Raw genomic sequence first — 13,860 nt, 5'->3', positions numbered from 1 at the left:
TCTTTTCAAGAAAACTCATTAGAATGTCCCCTGTCTTTTAAACTCTGACCTACTCTGGTAAGTTTATGTAGGCAATTCCAAGAAATAGAGAGGTGAAGGAGCCTTTCCATTCCATTCCCCAACATTTGCCAGTTGATGTTCTCTAAGTGGTTAAATAATAAAACTTATCCTCAGACTACTTAAAATCTGAATTTAAAATCCAACATAAAAATCAAATATTTCTGGTGAGATTTATTTTAGGATATGAGTTGTTCCAATGATGAATTGTATCACTAACTCTAATGGACATTGAGTGCTAAGAGTGGGGATGCTGCTGATAGTCTTGTTAGGTCCAGATGGAGTGCAGATTCTTCCTTATTTACAGACTCTTTTTGTAGTCCTATGCCAGCTTCCTTCAAGCAGATGCAGGTACTAGAATCCATGTGAGAATTACAGATTTAGTCTTAGGCAGCACTGCAGTTGGAGGCAAGATTGGTCATACTAATACAGTGAAAAAGCTTTACTTCTGTAAAGTCTCCTACTCTTCAAGTGCTCTTAAGATTTAAGAGTTCTAATTGGTCATCTGGCTCATGCCTGTGCTGGGAGGACAGTCTTTTTGGAGTACTAATTGCCCAGGGCACATAAAACTAGCCTTTTCTACACTCTAGATTAACCATCTGCCTCAGGAAATATTCAGGACTCAGCAACCTTAAATGTAGGTACCTATGGATGGGGTGAACTTTTGATGGACTGGTTCTCATAATTAACCTCAAGATGATATGCAGTTAACAATATTGGGAAGTGGTGGTTTTCTTAGTATAGGCAGTCTTCTCAGCAAGAATAATAATGAGTAACTTGAGAATGACCGACCTTGGCAGAAGCTGTTTTTATCTTTGGGGTGAGAGTGCTGGGTGTCAACACTTTTTTCAGAAATTAAAAGAAACTGATGCACTTTTACCAAATTTATGAGGTTACAGGAATCTATGCTTCAAAGAAACTGTCAACTTCATATGCAGCAAAACAAATTACAGTAAACTATTCTTAAAATAAATGTTTCTTCTGCTTAGGAATGGAATCTTTCCAAACAGTTATGGCACTTGTAGTTTCAGCCTCTCTTCTACAAATAGAAGTTTTTTTTTTTCCCCATCAGTATCACAAGGTGCTGGTGGATTAATGTTCTCTATGAGCACTTTCTCCTTTTCTCTTTCCAAACAAGATTCCCCTTCTGTTTCTTCCATCTCAGTCAATCCCCTCCATTGCTTCCATACTGTTCTCCCACAGCTCCTTTCTGTATTTTACCTCTTTTGAGAGACTAAAGAAATTATTCACCCTTCACCTTTCTTGGTGGAAGTTTGTCACCAACTTCTCTATATATATTTTACCTCCTTTTCCCCATTCTCCCAGAGAAGATGTTGATTTTCTCAGGTTCAGGGGACTTAATCTGTGGAGTATTAATTCTGCTCTGCTCTCCTTATTCTTTAAATTCCCTTTAAGACTTTAACTCTTAGGTCTTTTTTGTCCTTTGATGATTGCTTTTTTTTTCACTTATTCTTCACTAATATTTTTTTTCAGGAAAAAACAATAATTGATTTCACTACTTAGTCTTTTCTTTGATAATAATACTGTCCATCTCTCAGGTGTTTCCATTGTTGGTGATGTTTCCAGGACTAATATTCTGCTCACACCTTTTTTGTTATTTTTTTCATTCTTGTTGTTATTTTTATAGAAATATCATTATTGTTGAAGGTCAAAATTTTTAAATTTCTGATTAGGTACAGTTTTTCAGGATGTTATAAGGAGTTAACACCTGAGTTCCTTTGCCTCCTTAAATATGTTACTTCATTCTTTTTTTCCTATTTCTCATAACAGCAAAGTATCTGAGCATTTCTCTATGGAGTAAAGCTTGCTGTTTGGATTAGTTGTTCCTTCGTAGCTGAAGATTCTTATGGCTGTTTTAAAAAGGTCTGGGCATCTTAATCATAATATTACCTGCCATCTGGTATTCACAGTTTTTCTGTATGTGTCATGTTTTTTTTTTCTACTGGGAGATGTATGATCATTAAGTTATTACCTTCAGTAGAATTGATGTTAATATCGTTTTCTTTTGTTTCTCTTCTGCTATTTTCTTCCATTTCTCTATTTTTATGTTGTGAGCTGAATATATGTTTCAAAACCTCTACTTCTTTGAATAAAATATCTAGCGCATGTTCTAAGTGTTATGTTCTGTTTGTATTTTTCAATATTTCATTGAAAGTATTGATTCCCAGTCTTTTAAGTTTGTTTCTCTTTTGAATTATTCCAGAGTTTATTGCTGTTCTTCTATGAGCTCTATGAGGTCTGTAGAATTGTTTTTGGTCAGGGAACATATTAATTTTCTTCCATGATATACATTTTCATGGTTTCGACCACACTTTGAGTTTTTACTTAATTCTTCTGCCTTTATAAGCATTTTCTTAGTTTATTTATGAGCTAGCTTTTTACTTGAGCCTTAGCATTTTAGCCTTTACACTTTTCCCTTCTCTTCCCAATGAGTTGTCTCTGTTTTCCCCATGCTTTTTGACACCTCCACTTTGTGTTTCAGAGAGAGAATACTGACCCCCACTGCTTTTCTTGTCTTTTTTCCTTGAATACAGGGTCTTTCTCCACTAATATATTTCTCTGTACTATCTTTCCTCTTCCAGTTGCTTTCCCCCTCTTTTGGGCAGCTGAGCAAAATCATTCTCCATTGCTTTTAGTGGTGTGCAAGGACATTCAGACTGAGTCACTCATGTAAGGGGATGAGGCAGGGACCCTCATAGTCAACTTTGAGGCACAACTCTGCAAGATTGCTTTTACTTATGTGTGGGATGAATTATTTTGTTGGGACATTGAGTGGGAAAAACTTGTTTTGCATTTAAAACCTCCATTGTCATTTCATGAGGGAATTCTCTCCTGTGGTATTTCTGACATCTTATCTTCTGGATTTAGCTTTACTTATTCTTTATCTGGCTCATAATTCCTTTATATTTTTGCTTTGACATGGGATAGGCAGATAGAGAAGTTCATAAATCTTTGCATCTAAAGCAGTTACCTTAAAAATAATTTTAGCTTTTTATTGATAAAGATAATCCTTATTAATTGTTGAGTATGTAGACTGTTTGGCTGTGTTATTGATTCCAGTCTAAATTCCTTGTTCTGTAGTTTTTGTGTTTTCCTTCATTGTCAGTTATGATTTTTTCATTTCTCTTGGTATATATAGCAGTTAATCTCTTAATATTTGCAGTATCTGTCACCTAATTTACTGCTACTAATCCACTGTCCTAGGAAACTAGGACAAATATAACCATGTTTCTTAATTGTTTGTATCACAGTGTTTCTTTAAAATTATATGTAAAGTCAAGAAGTAAGTTCTTGAGAGAGAACTTGGGGACTTCTGTAAAGTTCATACACTTTATTGCACATAAAATACAAACAATATATTTTTCACAGAATCATTGGGTGGATTGGGGTCTTACAGAATTGGAATTTATCCCCTTGGTGACAATCCAGAGCAAAACAAGAAAACCATTTTGAAGCTTCCCTAGTTTAGCTTTGATCCTAAGGTAGCCCTGCATGATATCTTCCTCATAAATTCTTTCTTTATTTCTTATTTGACTTAGTTGTTTTTGTTTCAAGGACCCATAGAACATCTATAAAATGATTTATGGCTAGCTGGTCTCTGAGATCCCTTCCAGATGGCTAGAGTTAACTGTTGTCTAAATTACAACATTTCTTAAACTGTGAGTCTCAACCCCATGTGGGATTGCAAGTGGAAAAAGTTTAAGAATCCTTGGTCTAAAGGAATCATTCCCTGCATTGAGGGGCTTTCCTTCAAAGTCTGCAGTATGAACCACTTACTATTGCACTATTTGGCATTTTGCTTAACTGTTTTCAAGATCCATACTTTATGAAGCATTTGGGAAGTGTCTACCATATTAAAATAAAATATATCATCTGTAAGTATGTTTTAAAAAATCAGTGTCACCTGCCTGCCTGATGTCCTAAAAAGGACAAAGTAAAGTGAGAGGAAAGGACTTGAAGAATCTGCTGAAACTATCTCATTTTCCTTCTTCCACTCCCTATAGCCAAAAAATAGTTAAGTCTCGATTGTCTCTACAACATCTCCTTCATTCAACCTCCTTTTTTCCTGTCATGTTGCTACCATCCTCTTTCAGGCTGTCATCACTTCTTCTCTGGACTATTGTATCAGGCTTCCCAATTGGTCTTCTTGCCTCAAGTCTTTTTCCTCTCCAGCTTATGTTCCCCAGAGCTTCTAAAGTAACATACCTAAAACACAGATCAGACCGTGTCCTTTCGATGCTTAGAAGTCTCTTCCAGTGGCTCACTAGTGCCTCTGAAAGGAAATGTACACTTAGCATTAGTGAATTAGCATTTTTAAAACGCTTCACGGATTGGCTTCGTCCTGCCTTCCCAGACCTGTTACATGTCAGAGTTTGTGCAGGTAATGACTATTTATTAAGAGTTCTCCCATTCTAAAAATAATTTGTGCTTTTATTTCCAGGAAGTGAAAATAATTCCCTCTACTTATACTACAAGGGCCTTTCAAAGACGTTGCTGACTTTTAAGTTCGATACAGTCAAAAGTGTCTTAGACAAGGACCGGAAAGAGGATGACACAAATGAATTTGTTAGTGCTGTTTGTTGGAGGGCACTGCCAGATGGGGTAAGTTTTAGGTCATGTTTTAGTTGAACTATCTCCCACATAACTATTTTAAGTAATAAGTTAAAGATACATTTGGAGGCTTAACACAATCTTCATTATTGTCTAATTATATACAGTTAGTGTTACATTGCTATAAAACAAAATTTTCAATGGTACTTTAGCACTGTGGGAAAATTAATGCTTATAGTGATTTTGCAATGTAGGAAACAAAAAGGAAAAAAAATGTCTAAATCATGTGGTTCAATACTATGTTAATGCAGAATTATTCCCTACAAAATGTGTGGTTACTAGGTTAAATATCTTCAAATTTAATTTCTCAGGAAGTAAACTATATTTTTTCTGGGCCAGAGTTAAAGAACTGAGAGTAATCCCCAAGAGCCCAACTAGTTTGTTATCCTGTCTTTTTGACAATTAAGTTTAAACAAACAGATTTTTGGCCCTTTCTTGAAGCTGTGTTTGTGAAGGAATACTCTTATCTCTTACAGTCACCCATTTTGCAATCTAGGCTTTTCCTTCAGCATTTTTTTACCTAAATCTTAGTCTTGGCCACTTTTCATCATTCTTCTTTCCATTTGATGTAATCTTTGAGGAGAGTGGTTCATGCACAATTTTGTTTTAGTTTTAAGAATTACATTTTTTGTTGTTATTGATTCATTTCAGTCATGTCCAGCACTCTCTGACCCCATTTGGAGTTTTCTTGGCAAGATAGGAAAGTAGTTTGCCATTTCCTTCTCTAGCTCATTTTACAGTTGAGGAACTGAGGTAGACAGGGTTAGGTGACTTGCCAAGGGTCACACAGCTACTAATTGTCTGAGACCAGATGTGAATTTGGGTCCTTCTGACTCTAGGGCTATTATTTTATCCACTGTGCCACCTAGCTGCTCCAAGAATTATGTTACATAGCTTAAAATTTATTGGTTTATTTCACTGGCTTTAGCAGTGTATATGTCTACATTTTCTTCTGTCATCATGCTGTTTGCTATACATTATAAACTTTTATTTCTTGCCCTAAGATTGTTTTGATTTTTGTTTTCGTTCAGTTGGGGAGCTGATATGATGGTATTTCAACCTGCCTTATTTAGATTATTTTGTCAAAATTGAAAATGCCATGTATTAAATGTTTCACCAGCATCAACAGCTCTCCTTGGAACAGAAGCATTTTTATCAAAAGCCTTAACAAAATCAGTCAAGGGACGTATTAATAAAATGCAACTTAGTGAGTTTTTTTTGTTTTTGTTTTGGATTTTATGTTTTTGAGAAAAATATGAAATAGCCTTTTTAAAAATTAAGAATAAGAAACCCAAAGCTTTGGAAGAACAACTAAAAAATCCTTTTGTACTTCTGAGATCCATGATTCCCTTGGTGTGATTAGTTCTTGCACCAGGGCAGATCTCCACCCTTCTGTAACCTAGTAGAAAATCTTCAAAATTTGCTGTCGTTGAAAAATTCATGCCACAGTAGCCAATGGGATAGAACCTTTGCTCCATGCTCCTTGAATAGCAGTGGATCTGTAGTCTGTTGTTGGACCCACATTTTAAACTTGTCCATCTTCTTAGCTAGCCAGAGTTAACATTCTGCTCTGTGTGGTGCAATGGATAGAATGCTGTGCATGGAGTCAAGAAGACTCATCTTTCTGAGTTCAAATCTGGCTTCAGGTGCCTACTAGCTGTGTGACTTTGGGCAAGTCACTTAACCCTGTTTGCCTTAGTTTCCTCATTTGTAAAATGAGCTAGAGAAGGAAATGGCAGACCACTCCAGTATCTTTGTCAAGAAAACCCAAAGAGTTTTGAGGGGTCATGAGAGAGGTGGACATAACTGAAAAATGACTAAACAGTAACACAACAGTTGGAAAACCCAGTGTCTGTCCCAAGCAGTGATGAAACACTGGGACTAGACTTTGATGGAAGAAATACAAGACAACTGCTACTAGAAGGGTATCCATCTTAGAAACTAGAGAAGTGGCTGCAAGGTAGACATCTCCCATCTGTCACTTGTAACATTTTGTAGATAACATGGTGTTCAATTCCTTACTGAAACTTTAGAACCAAGTGAACATCTTCTTTTGGTACATTCCCTGTTACCTCTTGATCCATGACCCAGATTCAGCCCATAGACTAGAAGTTCCCTGTCTACACCTTATAAAATCAGTTGGATATATTTGATATTCCTCTTTCTTAAATTCTCTAAGAGTGTATAACCAAGCAATATCAGATAGCCGTCATGGTCACAGGACTGTTTATTGTCCCATTCTTCTAACCTAACTTCAGAAAGTCAAGAAAATTCACGACTCTGTTTCTTTCCCACCTCTACTTGCCACACAGTCTCTTTCTTTTAATGCTAAGCCCACTTTCATTTTGGATGTTATATGACTTTGTCCTTTTTCATGTGATCGAAACAAAAACGTAGAAAAGGATTCCTGTGTGCGGTTGTAGATTAGCGTTTCCTGCATTCTTTTATTTGTGAGTGAATTGTGTTTTCAATACTTGATCTTTTTTTTTTTTTCAAAAATTGCAGCAAATATGTTTCATTCTAACTCACTTTTTTCCTGCAGAAATATCGGCTCAGTAATATTTATGAATTATCTTAAAATCATATAATTAAATTAGTTTGTATACGTAAATAATTCTAAGTTTTTGGATATATTTTTGAAGATTTTTCTTTGCTTCTTTACCTCAAAAAACCTTATTGGGTATAGAGCCCTTTTAGTCTTTGTGTTTTCCCATTATCAAAAAACTTTATTCCTCCTTTTAATCATTTTAGTTTTTATTGACTGCTCCTTCTAACCTTTTCTTATGAGGATGGGGATTCCAGATAGTCTAAGTATATGGTGACGACTGTCCCTTTGCATATAAGTTTTACATTAAGTTTAAATGATCCCTATAAGAAACACATCAATTACATATTTTATTCCTGTCTATTGTGAGAGGAACTGTAATCACACAATAATTACCATAATGGAATTTCAGTTTGAATAGAATTCAGCAATCATCTAGTCTGAAAAGGAATCTCTTCTATATATTCCTGTTCAGGCTCACAAAATAGGTAACATCCTCAACTCCTCACTCTCACCTCCCAAATCCAACCTGTCAACAAGTCTTATTGATTCTACCTTTGCAACATGTCTCCTATATGACCCCTTCTCTCCTCTAATACTGCTACTGTGGCAGCTGTATGGAGGATGGATTAGAGTGGAGAGAAATTGATCAAGGAGTCAAATTAAAAAGGTATTTCAGTAAGATATATTAAAGAACATCACAAATCTTAAAGCACTATGTCAATGCTAAATGTTATTAATGACATTATAGTTAACATCCACGTGAGAGGTAGTGAGGGTGTGGACTAAAATAGTAGCTGTGGAAGTGAAAAGAAAAGGGTGTATCTCAGAGAAGTTACAGAGAAAAACAATTGCAGAATTTAGCTGATAAGATGTCTGGGGTGAGTGAGAATGAGGAATCAAGTACAGAACGAAAATTAGACCTGGATGACTGGAAAAATAGTGTGGACCTCTCTAATAATAGGGAAGTTCCAATTAGTGGTAGGTATAGGGGGAAGGATGTGGAGAAGATAATGAGTTCTGTTTTGGACATGCCTACTTGGAGATATCTATGGGATGTCCAGTAGTTGATGATACAGGACTACAGCTTTAGAAGAATGCTAGGACTGGGTATATAGATCTAAGAATTATCTTCATAGAATTGATCATTGAAAACTATATGAGCTGATGATGAGATCACCAGACCAAGGAGAAGAGAGGAAAGAGGCCAAGAACAGAGTTTTAAGGGACACTCAGAATAAGAATGTATCACATGAATGAAGATCTTCAGAAGAGACTGAAAAGGAGCTGCCAGACATGTAGAAGAACAACCAAGAGAAAGCAATGCCATGAAAACACAAAGAGGAGAGAATATCTGAGAGAGCAGTGTCACATAAAGAGAGGTTAGGAAGGATGCCAGATGAGAGATCATTGTTAACTTTTGAGAGGGCAAGTTCAATTGAATTATAAGATTGGAAAAGAATTTAGGAGAGAGTTGGGAGGAAAGGAAATGGAAGCCCCAAGAGTAGGAGACTTTTTCAGTTTATAGGGGAAAGGATAAAAGGTTAAAGTGTAACAGTTAAAATTAAGATAAACTGAGGCACAAAGTTCTGAGCATGATCAGTTTATTGCTAAAGTATGAATTTCCATTAAATAAGATCTTAGCTTCCTCAGCAAAACTAAGACCCGGAATGAGGGGGACAGCTGTCTTTTATAGTTTTGAAAGTACAAAACAAAGAACAGGACTCTTAAAGCAGGGAACAAGTTATAATTGGTTAGAAGCTCTTGATAACATGAATAGCAAAATTAGTGTGCTTGGTTGCAGAGCTGAGGTGTGGGGGATAATATGATTGGTTGGAAATTAGGAATGAAGAATTAGCAACAACCCCCTCCTTCTGACCTGTGACTAAGAAGTGTTCATTGTTTGACTCGCCCTACAAGGTTAGAGATAGTGGATCAGACTTCTTTGGATAACAAATCAGATGTATCCCTCAAGGATAACAGATTTCCTTTAGGTAAGAACAGAACAGTGATTAGCAGGAGAACTGGATTTCTAAACTTAACTAATTAGAGGCCATTTGACTTCCTGAGCTAAGTTCAGAGACAAAGACTTAAGCATTTGCAGGACAAAATCAATAGGATCAAATAAAAGATGATAATCTATCTGATTATTTCAAAAAGATACAAATAGGCAGGTTTCTGAGGAAGAAATCAAAGCCATATAAAATAGCCATATGTCAAAATGCTAAAAAATTGCTAATAATTAGCAAAAAATTAAAGCAGCTCTGAGGTCCTACCCCACATCCATTAGATTGATAAAATCAACAAAAAGGGAAAATTACATGTGGTTGAGTGGCTGTGGACACACAGACACAAAGGAATCTCCAAAGGAATCAAAGAAAAAGGAAAAGGATCCATATGTACAAAAATATAGCAATTCTCTATGTGATGGCAAAGAATTAGAAACTAAACATTAAGTGCCCATCAGTTGGGAATTGGATGAACAAATTAATGAAAAATGAATGTGCTAGAATATTATTGTGCTATTATAAGAAATAACAAAATGGACAGTTTCAGAGAAACTTGAAGTAAAGTGATCAAAACCAGAATAATTTATCCAGTAACAATAATGTAATAGCAAACAACTTTGAAAGATTTAAGAGCTCTGATCAATTCAATAACCAACCTGGATTCCAGAGGACAAATGATGAAGCATACTACTCACCCCCTGATGAAGAGTGATGGGCTCAGAATGCAGAATGAAGCAGATTTTTTTGGACATGGCCAACGAATTTTTTTTTTCTGACTACATATTTTACATGAGCTATGTTTTTCTTTTCCTCTTTTCTGCTCAATGGAGGGAGGAGATGGAAAGGAAAGGAAACAGATTTTTATTTATTGAAAATATAAAAAATTAACTTCAAAAAAGAAAATGAATAGGACAGGATTAGCCTCCTTGGGCACAAGTTATGAAGCACAAACCATAGCTTCCTTTAAATATTAACAATCCAAGGAATGGATTTCATAGCATTATCCCAGAAGGAGAAAAGAGTAAGAAAAGGAATAGAATAAAAGCAGTATTTTGGGTGAAAAATTATATATTAATGTTACTGAAACTAAGAGAATAGATCAGATGCTGGGCAAAAAGGTTCTGGGAGGATTCCCTAGAGCATTCTTTTTTCTTTCTTTTTTTAAAATAAATTTATTTTTTACTTTTAGTTTACAACACTTAGTTCCACAAATTTTGGAATTCCAAATTTTCTCTCCCTTCCTCCCCTCCCCCCCTCCTTCCAAGACAGCATGTAATCCAATGTGGGTTTTACATATACCTTTACACTGAAATTATTTTCATAATAGTCCAGTTGTAAAGAAGAATTATAACCAATGGATTGAATCATGAGAAAGGAGAAATGAAACCAAAAAGGAAGGAAAAAAACAAAAGAGCAAAAAGTTCATCCCAATCTGCATTCAGATTCCATAATTCTTTTTCTGGATGTGCATAGCTGTTTCCATCATGAGTCTTTTGGAGCTACATTTGAACCTTGCATTGATGAGAGGAGTCAAGTCTATCAAAGCTAATCCCTGCAGATACTGTGTGTCTGTAATTGTGTGTAATGATCTCCTGGTTCTGCTCCCCTCGCTCAGCATCAGTTCATATAGGTCATTCCAGGTTATAATGAAGTCTGTCTGCTCTTCATTTCTTATATCACAATAATATTCCATTATATATACCACAATTTGTTTAGCCATTCCCCAATTGATGGGCATTCCCTTGATTTCCAATTCTTTGCCACCACAAAAAGAGCTGCTATAAATATTTTTGTACTTACGGTTCCCTTTCCCACTTGTATGATCTCTTTGGGATATAGCCCTAGAAGAGATATTGCTGGGTCAAAGGGTATGCACATTTTTATAGCCCTTTGGACTTAGTTCCAAATTGTTCTCCAGAATGGCTGGATCAGTTCACAACTCCACCAACAATGTAACAGTGTTCCAATTTTCCCACATCCTCTCCAGCGTTTATCATTTTCCTCTTTTGTCATGTTAGCCGATGTGACAGGAGAGATGTGGTGCCTAAGAGTTGTCTTGATTTGCATTTCTCTAATCAGTAGTGATCTAGAGCATTTTTTTCATATGCTTATAGATATCTTTAATTTCTTCCTCTGAAAACCGCCTGTTCATATCCTTTGACCATTTAATTACCTTGCAAAAAGAAAGAGTAAAACAGATTAAAAAGTTACAAAGAAAACTCCCAAGAATTTTGGATCAGACAGTGCAATAGGAAACAAAAGAGGAATTCGTAGGAGGAGATTTTGATATTCTTAAATGTGGATGGATTAAATTTCCTAATAAAATAAGAACAGAGAAACAGATAAAAACACTCAAAACAATTTCCTTCATTTAAGAAACATTTAAAACTAATAGCCACAAGTTCTAAAGGAAGGAATGGAACAAAATTTCTGATGAACCAGGTAACTACTCTAAAGAAGCAACAGTTGTAATCATGATTTCATCTAAAGCTACCATAAAAGCTTTTAATGTCATTTCAAAAGAGACAAACAGGGAAGTTACTAGAGAATTGTCAAAGGAAGAAGGTATAGAAGACCTGTTTAAAACTAGGATCAATTTTTCAGTAGTGGGGGCAGGGGTGGGAATTGATTAAAATAGTCTTTTTAAAAGTGAAATTAAAAATTATGAAAAGAAATTTACTTTAAATTTAGCAAAATGTAGAGTAGAATTACAACTGCAGTAATTCTTAAAAATGACCAAGAAAAAAATCAAGTGTATATATTTTTGGTGTAATTTTTCCAATGAAACTATGATAGTGCAATGTAATGTCATTTAACATTTATCTTTCACCCTGGAAAGATATTATTTGAAAAAATTCAAGGATTTTATCAGTTTTCCCAGTAACTTCATAATTCTTTGACATGAAAATAATTGTGTTTTGAAGAGATTCGCAATAGGCAGGGAGAGATTGACCAACAAATACTGTGCCATTTTTAAGTTTTTTAAAAATGCATTTTAAAGGTATTAAATCTATTCTTGCATGCCTAGTAAGTTTTAAGCTATTAAAAATGCACTGAGACTTTTGAGACATCCTGTGCATTGATATGATAGGCAGGGATAAATGCTGTACTTAAGTGTGGAGGCATATTTTATTTAGTTAGAACTAATTTTATGTCATTGACCTAAACAAAATAAAACCTTATACCTGCAGATATTTAAATAATGAATACTTAGATAATGAGAGTTCCATGTACATTTTGCTTAAAGGCACCGTATGTAATAAAAAGGTAATATTATTAAATTATGATTCACCAAGTAGTATTAATAAGTATATGATTCACCAATTGGAATAACATCTTAATTTGTTTATAAAAGCTATGTGAACTACAAAAATACACTGATAATAACAGTAATTGTAGCTGGCTTTAGTAACCCCTTTTCATATCTGAATAAATCTTACAGAAAGACAAAAATGAAATTATAGACCTGAACAGTTTGTTGGAAAAATGTTACTTCTGAAGGAGAATATTAAAGAATATGTGTATCTCAGTATCCTTCAGTACCTCTACAAAAATCAATCAGATGCTGGGGTATAAAGAAATCACAAGCAGATTTTTTTTAAAGCAGAAGTTATAAACATGTCATATATAACCCTCTTGCAATAAAGTGGTAACTAATAAAATAAATATAAGCAAGAAATACAAATATAAATGGAGACTAAGGAATTCTGTTGAAAAATTAAATATCAAAAAATCATAAAAATAATAACAGATTTTGTTACAGACAATGACAACAAAAACACTTCATGCTAAAATTTATAGGGTGTACCCAAAGCAATCCTAAGAGAGAAATGTATGTCTCTGAAATATGTTAATAAAAATCAAAAAATCAAATGAATGAACTAAGCTTGTATATTAAGTACATTAACAACCCAAAAAAAGAGTAATGAAGAAATCTTGAAAAAGACAAGGGAAACCTGAAAATATTAGGAACTTAGAATTGATTAATGTCCTGAGTTACTATAAAATCTAACAAACTTAATGAACTCTTGGCTAACTTGATCAAATAAAAAAGAGAGGAAAATAATATTATCAACTTTTGAAAGTGACAACAAACAGAAAGTAGAATATTTATCAGGCAACTATTATTCCCAGTTACATGCGAACAAAGTTGAGAATTCAAATGAAGGAAACGAGAATCTGCAAAAATATAAAATACCTAAATTAACAAAACAGGAAATAGAAATCTTAATGCAATTTCAAAAAAAAAAAAAGAAATTGTGCAGTTTATAAAGGATTGTCCAGAATGCTGGGGAGGGGTACAGGGGTAGTGAATGAACCCAGGCCCAATAAGGTTAGAAGTCACTTAAAAAAACAGAGGATAATTCATATCTGTGAAATGAAAATAATTCTTAAATTTAGAGTGAGAAGGCACTCTACCTTTTGTGAAATAAATATGGCTTTTATATAAACAAGTAAAAGACAAAACAGAGAAAGAGAACTACAGACCAATTTCCTTAACTGACATTATGAAATTTTAAAATAAAAGTCATCCAGGGGACAATAGCAACTATATACATGTGTTTATGTATAAGTGTATATGTACACACATTGTATGCACAAATATGTGCTATGTTG

General features: G+C 34.6%; 1 protein-coding gene across 5 annotated transcripts in view; it reads left to right on the top strand.

Moving 5' to 3' along the window:
- Positions 1 to 13,860, top strand: part of COP1 (COP1 E3 ubiquitin ligase) — a 267,564-nt gene that overhangs the window by 214,236 nt on the left and 39,468 nt on the right. For all 5 annotated transcript variants that reach the window (XM_036757414.1, XM_036757417.1, XM_036757413.1 and 2 more), the window contains one exon: positions 4,520 to 4,680. In XM_036757414.1, the coding sequence (XP_036613309.1) occupies positions 4,520 to 4,680 (161 nt within the window). The remainder of the gene's footprint in view (positions 1 to 4,519; positions 4,681 to 13,860) is intronic.

This window comes from Trichosurus vulpecula, chromosome 4, assembly GCF_011100635.1.
Source record: "Trichosurus vulpecula isolate mTriVul1 chromosome 4, mTriVul1.pri, whole genome shotgun sequence".
NCBI lineage: Eukaryota > Metazoa > Chordata > Mammalia > Diprotodontia > Phalangeridae > Trichosurus > Trichosurus vulpecula.
The sequence above is the reverse complement of the archived record's forward strand: the minus strand, read 5'-3'. Positions and strand labels throughout refer to the sequence as shown.